Source organism: Silurus aristotelis (genome assembly GCF_946808225.1).
Source record: "Silurus aristotelis genome assembly, chromosome: 9".
NCBI lineage: Eukaryota > Metazoa > Chordata > Actinopteri > Siluriformes > Siluridae > Silurus > Silurus aristotelis.
In genome coordinates this window covers 11,798,999-11,816,446 of record NC_139582.1, presented here as the reverse complement: position 1 = coordinate 11,816,446, position 17,448 = coordinate 11,798,999, and the positions used below count along the sequence as shown (strand labels likewise).

The 17,448-nt window shown below is 37.0% G+C and overlaps 1 protein-coding gene across 1 annotated transcript in view; it reads left to right on the top strand.

The window, feature by feature from the left end:
* Positions 1–14,395, top strand: part of slc7a10a (solute carrier family 7 member 10a) — a 29,886-nt gene extending 15,491 nt beyond the window's left edge. Inside the window, exons 4-11 of the mRNA XM_083550909.1 lie at positions 5,519–5,644; positions 7,992–8,145; positions 8,470–8,593; positions 8,686–8,789; positions 8,882–8,978; positions 11,448–11,597; positions 12,441–12,618; positions 13,449–14,395. Coding sequence (XP_083407035.1) covers positions 5,519–5,644; positions 7,992–8,145; positions 8,470–8,593; positions 8,686–8,789; positions 8,882–8,978; positions 11,448–11,597; positions 12,441–12,618; positions 13,449–13,552 — 1,037 coding nt within the window. The 3' untranslated portion in view covers positions 13,553–14,395. The remainder of the gene's footprint in view (positions 1–5,518; positions 5,645–7,991; positions 8,146–8,469; positions 8,594–8,685; positions 8,790–8,881; positions 8,979–11,447; positions 11,598–12,440; positions 12,619–13,448) is intronic.
* The last annotated feature ends 3,053 nt before the right edge of the window (positions 14,396–17,448 follow it).

Here is a 17,448-nt window from a genome sequence, read left to right as displayed (position 1 = left end):
GGATTAGACAGCTTTTGCTTACCGTGCTGATGTTTCACCATAATCCATGACACCAAAGCTTCGCTTTGCATAACTTGTAGGTTTGTTTAGTTTAGTATAAAAGCCTCCCATGCCTTGGGTGACTTAGGACGCACTCTTTATCTTGCCGTCACACTAACCCATAACTTGCCCAACCAATTGATTACAGCATTTGTTGACACCGAATATATAGTATTCCTGATATATAGTACAGAAACAGATCTTATTTTTTTGTTTAAAGCAGTTGTTTATAAAAAAATATTATTCTTTCATTGTAACTGCCTTCCTACTTTCTGCAACTGTAGACACAACGTCAGTGTTAAGGCCGGCTGACATAGGTATTGGCACATTTAATACATTTTTTACACATTATTGAACCATTTAGCTTTTTATACACATACACACTAAGTAGGTGTAAACAAATGGTGTAGATTATTTTGATGTTCACCATCAGTGCTCCATCAGTGCAAAGCAGTAGAGTATGTGAACCCTTCATGTTGGCCAACTTAGAAGTCTGTGAAGCTAGAATATATTCCAAGAAGCTGGAATATAAACTCTGCACACTCTGTTTAACTCTCCACTGTACACGTTTAACATGACATACCACTTAAAGAATGTTTCTGTAGTCAGCACTTAACCAAACAGTGGGGTACTGGAATGTGTGCTGTATAGCCTCTTTTTTGACATTCATATGCCACAGAATTTTTCTCTGTAACACATATGTTCTGCAATAAAAAATCAGGCTGTTGATAGAGAATTCAACACACTTTGTAAGTCACTCTAGACAAAGGACCTCTGCCAAACGGCATAAATGTAAACGTAAATGATTTAAGACTGATTTATTCCAGGAGTGCTAACAGTAACAGTTCAAATAGCATATACTTTGCTTCAAGTGAGAACAGCAAATATGGTTGATGTAGTCCTTGTAAACATGACATAACACCCCACCTAAACTGTAGCTGCATACCATTAAGTTAGCACAAATATGCTTCTTATGAGTCTTATGATCTAGTCAGTAAACTACACTAGACCAGTTAGTTAGCAAGTGACAGCTAGCACCGGGTAAAGGCGATGTCATGGTAACAGTGTGCACGTAAGCTTTATTGTGTCTGTTATTAATTTTCCGTATCAGCATAAAAGGAATTCTAGGCAGCAAAATACTTTGCCCTATTACACACAGCGCCTGTGGCCACACACAAACGCACACACATACGTGCTCACATCACACACCCACTGAAACCACTTCATTTGGCTGGTGAAACAACTCGTTTGAAACCGGGGAGAGATAACAGCTCACAGCAGTCCACTTGGAAGCAAACACACACACACACACACACACACACACACACACAAACACACAAACACACACACACACACACACACACATACACACAGTACAAACACACATACACACAGTACAAACACACAATACAGATGCAGCACACACTCAATACATGAACGCTGAACCACACAATATACAAAACACATATGAACACTAACCACACATAGCCACAAAGCACACACGCACTTTACATGTCATACAAATACTGTACACTCATTCTGTACATACAGCGTACACTAAACAAAGAGCATCTACATACACACTTTGCATACACCATATACACACACACTACAAAAAAACACACATTATCAGCCTCACAGAAGATATTCACACTACACAACACCCACACATAGCACATTGACACTCTTACACCTACATTAATTCCAATATAAATTTGTTATAATTGGCACAAATTGAGCTGGTATGGTATTTGAAATTAATTTGTAGTTGTTTGTCGACCCTAGTCTGTCTTCCATATGGCAGGCCGGGACCACCGAGAGTTTCCAGGCCGATCTCATCCATTGCATTTATTGAGCCTTTTGTAGGTTTTATGGGTCAATTAGCCACTTTGGGAAATCCCTCTTCACTTTTGGCCAGAGTGGTGCTCTATCTTGGCAGGAAAAACACTAGAACTGTCGGAGCTTCATTGAAATTCTCCTCTCATTAGCATTGAGTTCATTTCACTTCATTTGGCTGCTGTTGATAAACTTCCGTTTTCGGGATACAGCACACAGAGGAAAATGAAGTGAGATGTGAATGGAGGAAGCAGGACCCAGCCGAAGCACCTGGCGGATCCACGTGCAAGTATGGCATAGGAAATGTTTCTTTTTAGCGACCAGTCTTTTCAGATCTTTACTGCGAGCTTTACGAAATGAGAGCATGCAAAAGAAAATTGACATACAAAAGAGGCAAAATGTTATTCTAGTACAATTGAAGGATGTAGAATTGTTGACCATCAATATCATAATTTCAAATTTAAAACTTCACAATTGACAAAGAGATAAAACTTAATTCTTCCCTTTTGTCCTCGGGAGCACTGAAATTGTGTTTTGTCTCAGTGTCCACCATGTGGTTGTTGTTTTCAGACAGTCTGGTGTTGGTGGTGTCAGACAGCATGTTTCCCAAAATTGTCGATCTACTGTGAGTTTCACAGACAACAGGCTCTACACAGATTGATACAAAAAAACATTCAGTAGTTCTTAGGTTAGCGGATAATAGGTAGTCTGGTTCAAGCTGACAGAAAGGCTACTGAAATTTAAATGAATAACCTTTACATCTGTGATGAAGAGACCACATTGAATCTTGAAGTGGACAGACTACAACACAAGAAAAGCACATCGTGTAATTTAGGTACATCAGAGACTAAATTGAGCACATGCTGTGTCCGCTAACTACATATAAATACACATTTATACATGTAATCTTAAGCCAAACATCTATTATATTCCTGTTTCTCTACTGTGTGGTTCTTTTTGTTATTGTTTGTTTTAGTCTTGAATGTAGTCTTGAAACTACTTCGGGGTACTGACCTGATTGACATTGCAGTAATTATGCGTACATAGTACTGATCTTTCGGTACTTAGTGGTACACCAGTATCCTTTTATGAACAGGCAGGCATATGAAATTCACATGAGAGGTAACAAATTGAGGAACAACAGCAGCATTAAACTGGAACACCGCTTGCAGTTTGTGTGTTTGTGTGTTTGGCTGTCGTTTAAAAGCAGTTTTGTTTTGAAATCCTGACTAATTCCTGGTTTTGGGGTGCATGTTAACCGAATGTGCACACTCTACGTGTGTGTGTGTGTGTGTGTGTGTGTGTGTGTGTGTGTGTGTGTGTGTGTGTGTGTGTGTTTATCTGGCTGTTGTTTGAAAGCAATTTGTTGTGAGATCCTGACTAATTCCTGGTTTGTGTGTGCCTGTTAAGCATCTATGCACTCAGCTCTGTGTGTGTGTATGTGTGTGTGTGTGGGCGGGCAGCTCCAGGCAGTGATGGATGAGAAGGGGGAAGCCGTGTCCCCCTTACCCAGTGTCCTTTGCCACATTGTTGGATTCACTGCACCAGCCGGCCCTGGAGACTCCGGATCTCCACTGGAGCTGTTGTCTACCACGGCAGGATATAAAAACACATGCACAAGAGCACACATACACATGTCTACACAACAAATTATGCATGTGCATACAAGTTAAACTCTTTTTTTGTTACCCAGTTTATGTATTTTTCTTCATATATACAAGCCTTTGCTTTCTTGCATTCCATTCTTTCATCCTTCCTTCCTTCTTTTCTTTCTACCATTTTTTACTCTTCTCTCTTTTTCCTTCTTGTACACATTTGTTCTTTCTGTCTTCTTTCTTTCTGTTCTTCCTTCCTTCCTGTAATTAACCCTGTAGAATTACCAGGACAGCACATGATGTTTTCTAAAGAATATACTGTATGTAAAAGTGTATCTGTGATTTTTCCCCTGAATATTATGCCCTGAATTTTAACCATATGGCCATATTTAGCTGTGCTGTTCCCATTACTGCGTCATGCACTGTGATGCATTACCCCAAAACACGTGATTCCACTCAATTCTACAACCGACAAAGCTTTAAGCTGGCCTACAGTGAAATATGAGACAGAAAGAGAGAGAGGGAGTTGTTCTGAATTGCATTGAGAGGCTCGCTGTAATTACAATGGGTTCTTTTGAAAGCAGAATGTGGCTCAAGTTTATTTCTTGTCTTTGTAAAACACAATTTCTTCAGAGCTTTGATAGGATAATCTGAGCCATGTTAGAAATGTGGGATTTTCCAGCATTTGTAATATTTGATGTTTCTTTGTTTACCTTTTGATAATTTGACCCACTAAATCTAATTTTAGAAATTACCCTGAAAGATTGTGTAAATGTTAAGGATAGCATCACACTGGTCACATTGGTAACATAATGATTACAATGCTTTTTGAGGAAACAGTGCTGCAGTACTTTATCAGCACTTTTCCTTGATGTAATACTACAGGAAGCGGCCCTAATGGCTGGCGGAATGCGAATGCTTTTAAAAAGCTCATCCACCAGCAAATTGTGGGTCACAGCTGAGCTTCTAAATTCAAGAGTTTCCTAAAAGACAATTTTCAGTTGGGAGCAGGCAAAAAAAAAAAAAAAAAGAGAGAGAGAGAGAGAGAGAGAGTGAAAATGAGGTGTTACTAAGCAGGACACTTTTTTTTAAGAGTAACTGCAAAAGTAGATGCACACTACATGATTTTAGCTAGCAGTTCTCTCTGTCTGTGAGCACTCATCAAGGTGCCAACATTTTAAAGCATGTTTAATATTCTGGGGAATCAGGGAATCATGAAGTGTCTGCTAATGCAAAAATGAAAAACAATCAGAAAGATGCCATGCGCACCAGATTCCTGAATCCAGTTGATTATTCATCTTTTACTATGGAAGTGCGAGGACTTATTATAAGTGTAATATTACAAATGATTTCAATAGAAAATACGTATGTTGTACCTAAATGAACAGGGGGAAAAAAAACACATTTTCTGGCAACACACAATCAGTATTAAGATTTCTGGCAATCCTGACTCTGTCTCTTCCCAACCAATCCTTCTACCACAATTTTGCTTATTTCTCATTTTGCTTGATGGGTTGTTTTCATGAGAAATTGGGATTCTGGGATTGGGTACACCTCAGCCCTTCCATCTCTCCAGCTAAATAAGAGGTTTTGTATGTCTGTGTCATGAAATTTGTATTTGTTGAAAACATGGGTCAATGCATATCAGACAGTAACACTGCTGTAGAGAGTGGAATTATTAATTATTTGTTTGATTGATTTATTGATTGGATGGTTGGTTGGTTACTTGAATTTTGTTATAAATATTAACTGAAAATGTCATTATGGCTTAGCTAAATATTATTTGTGTATAGAGAAGGGCAGTTTTTACATGTGTGCGTTTAATGACAATGTGAGTTCGCTAACGTGTGAACCTTTTTTTTGGTTATTTTCCATCTTAAACCTTGGTGTTGTGTTATTAACTGTTTAATGATATGTGATGTTATTTACAGAACTATGGCTCAGCCACTGTTGATCTTGTTTGTTTCTTATTTGCTTCATGAATAAAACCTGAATTAAACTGACTTTTGATCTCTCTCTCTCTCTCTCTCTCTTTCTCTCTGCTTTAGTGCTGCTGACATGGGTGAACTGCTCAAGTGTTCGCTGGGCTACACGCATCCAAGATTTCTTCACCATTGGGAAACTGCTTGCTCTTGTTCTGATTATTATAGTGGGCATGGTCCAAATTTGCAAAGGTATGTGTGTGTGTGCGTGTGTGTGTGCGTGTGTGTGTGTGTGTGTCAATTGCCACTACAAACAGATGTTATAGCTCCATTTCACATGCATTTCTAGCTACAGGTCAGCAGCATTAGAAGGATCACTGAGTTCAAACACGTGATTTCTTTTTATATATAATCTTTATTAGGGCCACATTAAGTTAATAAGAGCCGTGTCCTGAACTGGAGCAAAGAAACATGTCAGCAAAAAAGAAAAAAATCTGGGTAATCATGCATGTATAGACTAAAATCATAGGCTGTTTCTTGTTTATTTCCAATTAAGCTTTAATAAAATTAGTTTTAATTAATATATTTACAAAATTATCTGCAGTTTTTATGCCACTATTACCATAATTTCCGGACTATTAAGCGCACCCATATATAAGCCGCACCCACTGAATTTTAGAAAGATTTTCATTTTGAACATAAATACGCCGCACCTGTCTATAAGTCGCAGGTGTCTACACTGAAACTAATGAACTTTACACAGGCTTTAATGAGAGACTATCTAAACAGTAGCCTACCAAGAAAGTCATTGTTCACTGTCTTCCTCCTTCCTTTCACAACAATTTCTCTCTCGAGTTTTTCTTTTGGCATCGTCGTGCGTTTAAAAATCACCATCGGTGAAGCTTTTCTCCCGATGCCGTGCAGCTCAGAACACAGGTGAAGTGCGTTTTTTTTCATGCCCGGTTGTTTTCAGCATGACGAATGATTCACATTTCCTGTTGACAGTCCGATTGAGCGGCAGGTCAAACGTCAGAGGAACCATATCCATAATTATGATTCACCTGAACCCATTCGCCAATAATTGGTCTAATGTTATGGGGCTCAGTTTTTTGGCTTGAAGTTTGTGAAACCGGGAAAAACCCGGAAAAATCCATATATTAGCCGCTTCGTTGTTTAAGATGCGGGGTTCAAAGAGTGGGGAAAAAGTAGCGGCTTATAGTCCGGAAAATATGGTATTTAGAACAATCCAATTTCAGAACAAGCCGATGTGTAAACTAATCTAATCTAAACTAGTTTTATTGACAATGACACAAGAAATTGACAAATCGTTTTGCAGATGGTTCACTAAGACATCCGCAAAGGTAAAATGATTGATTATCATGGTAAAAATATTTTATACATTTTATATATACATCTTTACATTATACATTTTTTATAAAACAATACGGGGTTCTACAGGGTTATATGTTTGGATTTACCTAATAAATAAAAGACATAATTGCCAACCTGTTTATTAAAGAAATAAAACTTCTAGTATAATAATCAACAGGTGTTTCTAAATCACTGTATTGTCCATGTGTCCATGACCTTGAACAGCCTTGTGAGACACTGAAATAGAGAATGGGAAATATCTCTGAAGGCTCTTTGTTTGTTCAGATGAATGATTCTCTCAGACAGAGGAGGAAACTGAGCACGTCATTACTTGCGTGACTGTGATAATCCAGGCTGACTGTTTGATTATAGTCCAAATTTTTATTATAACATAAGAGGATTAGCGATGGTGAAGAGCTAAGCTTTTAACTTTAGATGGTTCATTATCAGATTAACCTTCCACCTGCAAAGCTCCATTTTTTTCTCTCTTTTTGTCATCTCTATTAAAGTTGCAGATGTAAAAGTGATGGTTACAGCGACAACGTTTCATCAAAATGGTGTTGACTTTCGGATTATGAATAGTCAGAACGAACAGCAGCTCTCGCAGTAGTGCAGCTGCAAACCACACACTTATGTTAATGTGTTATTGTTTTGATAGTAACAGCTTATTCACAGGGACGGGCACATTATATTCTCAGATAAAACAAAGGTGTAAGATACAGTGATTTTGCTTTTGTGTCTACATTTTAATATTAAATTCTAACGTCTTTAAGAGAGATAAAAAGGGATAATTGGTTATAGCTGCTATAACATAAGTGGGTAAAGGAGGTCACTTTTTTAAAACATTCCACAACATTACATATTTACAAATTATTGTTTTTTAATGGATACTGTGGTATAAGTGGAATTAAACACTTTATCACCATCACCACTTTGTGATCTATTATATGTAAATGTGTTTATATTTTTGGTCCGCTGTAATGGAGGTTGCAAAAGACAATAACTTTGACCAACAACATGACAACATAATTAAAAATAAAACTTTTCTTAAAATGATTTAAACATGTGGCACATGCTGTAAATATTGCAATAAACGTTTTATAATTTTCTCATGTGCTGGAAATGTTTTAATGTTGTCCTATTTTGTTGCCTAGCTGATATTGTTTGGAAGTAAAAAAAAAAAAAAAAAAAGTTACCTAACTTTAATATAAATCATCTTCATCCACAGGGCACTATGATGCTCTGGAGCCTCAAGCAGCATTCGAGTTTATCCGAGATCCTTCAGTAGGGCAGATTGCTCTGGCTTTTCTGCAGGCCTCGTTTGCCTTTAGTGGCTGGAATTTCCTCAATTATGTCACTGAGGAGGTGGTGGAGCCTCGCAAGTGAGTCGAGAAAAAAAAAAGAATATTTTGTGTAGTTTCACACTAATAATTGTATAATTATTGTAATGTATTTTTTTTTTACAAAAGCTTGTGTAGTGGGCAGATCTTAAAGTCTTTTTTGAAGTTACTATCTCTGAGATAATATGGTGGTTGTAAGTGAACTAAACTCGTGTAGTATTAATATTATTGCCACTATCTTACATTTCCAATGCTATAGTTTAAGAGCAAGCACATCATTTTGCAAAACAAAAATTAAACTCAAACCTAAAAAACATTAAAAACACAAATTTAGTTAATTGTGAATTTGCTTGTGTGTTTGTACAGGAATTTGCCACGTGCTATCTATGTCTCTATTCCTCTGGTCACATTAGTGTACACACTCACCAACATTGCCTACTTCTCCTCCATGACCCCAGAGGAGCTGCTTGCGTCGAATGCTGTTGCCGTGGTAAATGACCCTCAACGCCTTTCCACAATGACCACGGTTGGTCAGGCAAACAAGTTAAACACTTCAACTAAGTGTGCTAATGTGTTTTGCAGACATTTGGTGAGAAGCTGTTGGGGATGTTCTCCTGGGTCATGCCCATTTCTGTGGCACTCTCCACATTTGGTGGGATTAATGGATACCTGTTCACGTCCTCTAGGTAAACACAGTGCCATGGCTAAAAGCTTGAAGCAGACTGTTTCATAAGATGATGTCATGTGGGATTGCTTAGTGATTATCTGTTCTGTGCAGGTTATGTTTCTCCGGAGCAAGAGAAGGACACCTGCCCTACCTGCTGGCTATGATCCATCTAAAGAACTGCACACCCATCCCAGCGCTGCTTGTTTGTGTAAGAGACATGATACACACTCCGTAGTCTCAGAACACACACCACGATGTGTAGTCTTAGACCACACTTCTCAGTCTGTAATCTGATCACTCCTTCTAAATTGTCATTTCACCACACACCCCAATCTGTAATCTCACAATATAAACAGCAATCGGGAATTACACAAAACACACCATAATTCATAATCTCAATACAAACACCCAGGGCTGCAAATTTACAGCATTTTGATTCATAATCTAACACACTGTGATCAGTAAACTCACAACACACACCATAATCCATAATCTTACAAAACACATCAGAATTCATAATCTAACATCACACACCACGATCAGTAATCTCACAATCTCAGTCTAAAAAAGATAGAAAGAAAGAAAAGTAAAGAAAGGAAGAAAATTGTTACTACACAACATTGGTGTGATGAAGCAGTGTCACTGTTCCCATCCAGTTGATTATTTTTCTGAAGAGGTTTATTTCTCTTACATCACAGCGTTTTACCATTTATTACAACTTTCCATTTAGTAATTAACAATGAATTTTTGCTTTTTATGTACAGTGAGGAAAATAAGTATTTGAACACCCTGCTATTTTGCAAGTTCTCCCACTTAGAAAACATGGAGGGGTCTGAAATTGTCATCGTAGGTGCATGTCCACATAATCTAAAAAAACAAATCCAGAAATCACAATGTATGATTTTTTTTACTATTTATTTGTGTGATACAGCTGCAAATAAGTATTTGAACACCTGAGAAAGTCAATGTTAATATTTGGTACAGTAGCCTTTGTTTGCAATTACAGAGGTCAAATGTTTCCTGTAGTTTTTCACCAGGTTTGCACACACTGCAGGAGGGATTTTGGCCCACTCCTTCACACAGATCTTCTCTAGATCAGTCAGGTTTCTGGCCTGTCGCTGAGAAACACGGAGTTTGAGCTCCCTCTAAAGATTCTCTATTGGGTTTAGGTCTGGAGACTGGCTAGGCCATGCCAGAACCTTGATATGCTTCCTACAGAGCCACTCCTTGGTTATCCTGGATGTGTGCTTCGGGTCATTGTCATGTTGGAAGACCCAGCCTCGACCCATCTTCAATGCTCTAACTGAGGGAAAGAGGTTGTTCCCCAAAATCTCGCAATACATGGCTCCGGTCATCCTCTCCATAATACAGTGCAGTCGCCCTGTCCCATGTGCAGAAAACACCCCCAAAGCATGATGCTACCACCCCCATGCTTCACAGTAGGGATGGTGTTCTTGGGATGGTACTCGTCATTCTTCTTCCTCCAAACACTTTTAGTGGAATTATAACCCAAAAGTTCTATTTTGGTCTCATCTGACCACATGACTTTCTCCCATGACTCCTCTGGATCATCCAAATGGTCATTGGCAACTTAAGACGTGCCTGGACATGTGCTGGTTTAAGCAGGGGAACCTTCCGTGCCATGCATGATTTCAAACCATGACGTTTTAGTGTATTATCAACAGTAACCTTGGAAACGGTGGTCCCAGCTCTTTTCAGGTCATTGACCAGCTCCTCCCATGTAGTTCTGGGATGATTTCTCACCTTTCTTAGGATCATTGAGACCCCACGAGGTGAGATCTTGCATGGAGCCCCAGTCCAAGGGAGATGTCAGTTATGTTTAGCTTTTTCCATTTTCTAATGATTGCTCCAACAGTGGACCTTTTTTCACCAAGCTGCTTGGCAATTTCCCCGTAGCCCTTTCCAGCCTTGTGGAGGTGTACAATTTTGTCTCTAGTGTCTTTGGACAGCTCTTTGGTCTTGGCCTTGTTAGTAGTTGGCTTCTTACTGATTGTATGGGGTGGACAGGTGTCTTTATGCAGCTAACGACCTCAAACAGGTGCATCTAATTTAGGATAATAAATGTAGCGGAGGTGGACATTTTAAAGGCAGACTAACAGGTCTTTGAGGGTCAGAATTCTAGCTGATAGACAGGTGTTCAAATACTTATTTGCAGCTGTATCCTACAAATAAATAGTTTAAAAATCATACATTGTGATTTCTGGGTTTTTTTTTAGATTATGTCTCTCACAGTGGACATGCACCTACGATGACAATTTTAGACCCCTCCATGATGTCTAAGTGGGAGAACTTGCAAAATAGCAGGGTGTTCAAATACTTATTTTCCTCACTGTATTTCTTGTTGGTTGCATTTAATGTTCAATACATCGTACATGAAACAAATTAGTTCGGTTTCTTTCTTACAATGTGGCAGCTATTAATAAAAATACGCAGTTTGTCATGTTACAAAAAAACTAAAAGTGTAATCTCCATTAGACTCCATGTCCATAAGACTTACTGACAAACTTTCTTATATAGCAATTTAGTGGAGGGTTACATAACAAGAGAAATAGTAGCTATAAGAAAGTTCATCAATATGAAGTTTCAACATCAAGGTGCATTAAATTGATACATATCAAATAAAGTGTTTTATATTACAAAAGTCTCTCTCTTTTAGTGCACTGCAACCATCATCATTCTCTGTATTGGCGAAACCCACAACTTGATCAACTATGTGTCTTTTATAAACTACCTCTCATACGGCGTGACCATTGCCGGCCTGCTCTTCTACCGCTGGAAGAAACCCAATCTCGTCAGACCAATTAAGGTGAGAGGCCTTAAAACACCTGATTTTTCAGCAGTGCTCTCAGCTACACGTGAAACCAATTTAGCAGATTAAATTTTGTGTATAGTTCAGAAATATATTAATCACAGGCTGGAGTTTGTGGTAAATACGTAAATGGCCCGAATCGAAAAAAGCCAAAGACCACTAGGTTCTGCTTTGTGTGTGTTCATACAGATATTCACAACTTCTACTTCCTGTACATTTTTGTCATGGTTCTCCTTTTTCTACCTCCACTATTTGAGAGCCAACTTACAAATATAAGTTGTTTTTTTGATAACGTCATCTTTTAAGTCTAGGGCCAAACAGGAGTAGCGTAATAAATCTAAAATGTTTTCTTGAGGAAAGAGCATTTAAAAGATCCAGTAACAATTTTTTTTTTACTTTCAACACATGTATACTACTATTATATACTACTATTGTATACTATTAACAATAATACAAGAAAAATTAAACAACCGGCTACTTGGTTAAGCAACTCAACTCTTCTCTTCCACTACATGATCAACAATAAACAGGGTTTTCATGACAGCCCTAATGTTAACCAATAAATACAGGGTTGGAGTGATATAATCAATTATTAAATAGATATTATTGTTATTATGGTCATGGTGTTATTATTTTTGTTGTTGGTTCTTTGCTGCTTTGTTTTTTTCCTCATGACTTTTTATTGCACAACAGACTCATTTAATTATAATAATATATATAATTATATATAAATTTTGTGTGTGTGTGTGTGTGTGTGCGCGTGTGTGTGTGTGTGTGTGTGTGTGTGTGTGTGTGTGTGTGTGTGTGTGTGTGTGTGTGTGTGTGTGTGTGTCCATGCAGGTGAATTTGCTGGTTCCCATTAGTTATCTGGTATTTTGGGCCGTGTTGCTGTGCTTCAGTCTGTACTCGGAGCCTGTGGTGTGTGGGATGGGGCTGGTCATCATGCTTACCGGAGTCCCTATTTATTTTATCGGAGTGCAGTGGTCACAAAAGCCACGCTGGATCTACAGTGCAGTGGGTGAGTGATGCAAGAACTGTTAGGATTGCAGTAAAACATGACTGCAGTCAGATGCCATCAACTGAAAAAATTTCTTCTCAAAGAAAGTTCTTCATTATCTCTGTAGTATGTAATAATATATGTTAAATAATAGATGTTAACCTGCTTTTTTTTTTTTTTTTTTTTTGTTAACAGTCAGTGTTAGACAAAGTACACCATTCCTCTACCGTTCAAGTTACACTACAAATTGCCTGCTTAATTATTACTCCAGTAAATTAAAACATCGATTTACATTTCAGTTAAAGAACAAAAGTACTTGCTTTTGAATTTACTTAAGTTTCAAAAGTAAAAGTACAAATATATAAACAAATTTATTTTAGTCACTGATGCAGTTTAATAGTCCGTTTTCCCGCACATCAACGAGTTTTCTATATTTACAGTGCAAGTACCCTTACTCCACACTAACTCAAAATGTTTTTCTAAGATGTATTGGAGCAAAAAATATAAGATATTACACATTAAAACGTAGTTAAGGATTAAATTACTTAAGTACAATAACAAAGTAAAAAAAAATAATTAGTATCAAGTGTAAAAGCACTTTCTCATAACTGACATAAAACATCATTAAATGCAGTTACTCAGCACATTTTCACTTCTTCTTTTGTAGATTTACACGTGCTGAGTGAGAATAATGGAGTATACTTATATACACTTGTCGTAGTGTTTTAGTGTATGGAAACATACCTTGTGTTTTTTTATCTTGAAAGTTGCAAATTTTCATCCTGCTTCACTTTCCTGTGTGTGTGTGTGTGTGTGTGTGTGTGTGTGTGTGTGTGTGTGTTTATTTCCAGAGCGTGTGACGTATATAGGCCAGAAGCTATGTTACGTCGTGTTCCCCCAGGACGATCCTTCCGAAACAGAGCCTCTCACAGAGAAAACTGAGTCAGAGCTCTGAAGCGTCAAACCTTCCAGGGAAAATTTGTCCCCTTGTTATTTTAAATAATATCAAGGGGTCAAAAAGCCCACCCAGAAAAGCAGCAGTTATTAACTCAGAGTTTCTTGTGCAGGTAATGAGATGGATTTCTCTACGGTGCTCTAGGTTTCAATTTCAGTTGTTGTTTTTTTTAAAGTGTAAAGAAAGAGAGGCCTTTTGAGGGAAATGCATATTGTCTTTTTATTATTCCGAGTCTTTTCCGCTGGCTGCGGATGTTAGAATGTGTAAAACGAGCTCTTTTGTCCTCGCAAAAGGAACTGGTTTCCACCAACCTCCTCTCGTTGCTACCTGGAGGCCTGATTTAAAATACTGCGCATGTGTTCTCTTGAGCCATGCAGGATCCTTAGTTTTTTTGTTCTTTGTTTATTAACGACTACCGGCCAATAACCTTCAGCTGTGTGTAAGAGATTGTGAGTATGTGTCTGAACATGTCTGGGGTTTTTTTTGTTTGTTTGTTTGTTTTGTTTTGTTTTTTTTATATAAAGTCCCTGTAGCCATAAATCCATAAGTTGTACCACAAAAATATGCATAAATTTAATTTTTTTTTTTTTTTTTTTTTTTAAGATAAGCTTTATCAGGTGTCCTTAAAACTGGTGTGTACTTTTTAAACAAGATGAAACTTTTCATTTTTGATACTTTTGAGCATTTCTGTAGCAGATAACTTAAAAGCCTTTCGAAGAAAAATAATATTCAAGTACAACAATTACTTGAAACAATACTCTTATCATCAAAGTTGTTTTTACTGTTTCATAAGAGTAATAAGAGTTAGGGAGAACCGTTTTCTTTTTTAAACACATTGTGTATTATCCCTATTACCGTTATTTTCCGTTATTTACCGTTATAATGCTGATCGTTTTTTTTAAAACCATTTGAAAAAAGATTGGGAATTTTTCCAATGAAAATAATTCTAGTCATTATACAATATACATTCTCACCTGTACATTCTCGGCTACTTTGTTATCTTAGCAGTAAATGTTACTGTCAACTGAGAATTAATGTTTGATCATTTATTTTAGTTGTAATCGCTTGAAATATTTTATATTAGTACAGTATGTCAATGTATGTTATTTACAGAACAGATATTAGCAGCTTTAGTGATAACACTCTCACGTTCTTAATTTAAGAAGACACAATATTCTGATTTATTTATTTTTCTCATATTATATTTTCTCTCACCGCTGCGACCCGGGTTCGATCCCCGGTCAGGGAACCATCCACAGCCACTCTCAGTGCCGGTCCCAAGCCCGGATAAATTGGGGGAGGGTTGCGTTAGGAAGGGCATCCAGCATAAAAACATGTGCCAAATCAAACGTGCGGAGAATCCGCTGTGGCGACCCCTAATGGGAGAAGCCGAAAGAAAGTATATTTATTTTTCTCATACTGGCAGGTCATTTTCAACTTCGACATCTTCATGCACAAATATTTATTATATTAAATTTTTATTTCTTAGAACTATTTGTCCCAATCACAGAAATATGCTCTCTACAGCATGCATAATGCACTCCATGACCGACAAACCTTCATTTTTGAAAAGAAAAGTTGCAGATAGAAACATTACAGAAGGAATATTAAGGGAATGGAAAGATAAGTAGGCAAAAGAAAGAAGGCAAATATTTAAACAGCTAAAAATAATTATTTTATTTGGTATAAAGCCAAAATATCTCGTACACTTTGTTTGTTCAGTAAAGTTCAAGTATTAGTTTTTAGTAAGCGCTTTATACTTATTAGGGTGTGGAAAGTCTATGCAAAAAAGTCTGTAAAAAAACAAAAGGTGAGGTGGAAAAACATCCTGGATCTGGATGCTTGTTCGGAAAATTTATAAATTTTTAAAAAACCTACTTAAGTAATGTTACTTTACAGCTCACCATATTCATACCTAACTAATTATATCTACAACAAAGTTTGCACATTAATATGCAATGATTATTTAATAATTGTCTTTTCTCATGTGCAAATGCATGAATCTTGTTACTTTGTGACCAACGTGAGTTTTAAAGAAAAGATTTGTAACTGTACATGCTGTTGCAGAAATATATAATTCTAAAAAAAAAAAGGTTTTATTAATAATTTATCAAAACAGTTTATTCAGTCATTATATGCAACCTTTTTTAAAGACAAGCTCTTTCTGCTGATGTGCATTCATTCCTCACATTAATGTTAGCATGCAGGATAAAGTTACACTATGTTTAAACTAACAAGAAAAACAAGTCAGAAGTCTTGTATGTAGTTTGTCACTTGTGGGCGTGGCCTGTCGAGCATTGTTTTGTTATTTTCAATGAGAAATGGTTGAAGCTACACGTCCAAAAGCTAACTTATGAAACACTATTTAAATAAGTCAGTAGTCAGGATGAAATCTAGTTGTTTACGTTATGCGCTTGGCTTTGTACTAGCTTTGTTGGCTAATTAGAAGCTGTACTAGCTACTCACTAGAGACGCTAACGATCTTTGCTATTTGCTTGACTTTGTGACTTGCACTTACGTACAAAAAAATGCTCGCCTGTTAGTTTGTCGTCCTTTTGTGTGAACATTGTGTTGCTCATTCAGTACTTTAGACAGATGTGTCCTGAAAAGTTGTCAGGATGTAAATATGTGTTAATGCTAGAGCTGCCTCTTAATGAAGATCATGCACTCTGTAATGTAGATATTTGTTGTGTGTGTGTGTTTACCATATTATTAATATCAATTAATTGATGATTTTTATTAAGATTTGGTTCTAATGCTGCATTCATGGCTGAGTGTCAAGTTGGAGGTTTACGACTTCTGATTGTAACATATTTATCACTCAGAACATCTGAGAAGATTCTGACATTATTCATCATGTATGTATAAAGAATTCTGTGATGTCATTGTTGCTCCCATAGTGCTGTATATCTAGAGTTCATTATAGGTTTTAAGGTCTCTATGGTCCGAGAACCATATCCACGTTTCAGAAACCCAATGCGACTTAGTTTCCAGGGACCCTGTATACAGTTTTTTGTTCCTGTGGCCATTTATATGTGTTTCTATGTTCCCAGTACCCAATGTACCTTTATGTTTGTTTCAAGGACCCTATGTGTCTATAATCTAATAATGCCAGTGTTACATGCTCCTAAAAATCTGTGTATATACAGTTCGATGTTCACAGGGCCTTATCTACTTGTGTCTATGTTTCCAAGACATACAAAGTATGCTAGGTATCCTGGTGTCTATCTTTCCCGGTTCCCTGTATCTAGAATGCAATGTTCTGAGAGCCTTAGAGTTCCCTGTTCTCATATTCCTAAGTGCTCCATCTTTAGGGTTCTATGTTACCAGGGCCAGTGCTTTCAAACACTCCATTTCTTTGTTCCCAGGGTTGATGTTTCTAAAAATGTTTGTTCTTATGGTTCATTTGTCCCTTTATTGAAATTATATAATTTTATGCTGCACAGGAACATATTTACATTTTTGTAATTTGTCATATTAATTGTGTAGTTTGTAAGATGTTCTTTTTAACCATATCTATTTTATAATTTAGACACAAAAAAAAGCCATGAAAGTGGAACAGAGTTTGTATTAAGGACACCTGATAAACGTGAATTTAACTGCAGCACTTACCCATTAAACCATCAGGTTTAAAGTAACTTAAATATAAGATTTAATAACCAAATCCCAAATAATGAGCCATTATAATGTATCTATGCAAACAGAGGTTTAATCACTTTAATAGTTTATGAATTTTTTTTTTTTTCAAGTTATATAGAAACTTGCTGCAGTAACTTCACTGCCTGTGCAATCCCAGTAACTTGGCCGTGTCTTCTCATCACGATTTTAAAGACATAACAATTCAAAATGTGTGTAGAATATTAATTATTTAATATTTGTTTGCTGTGCTGTATTTG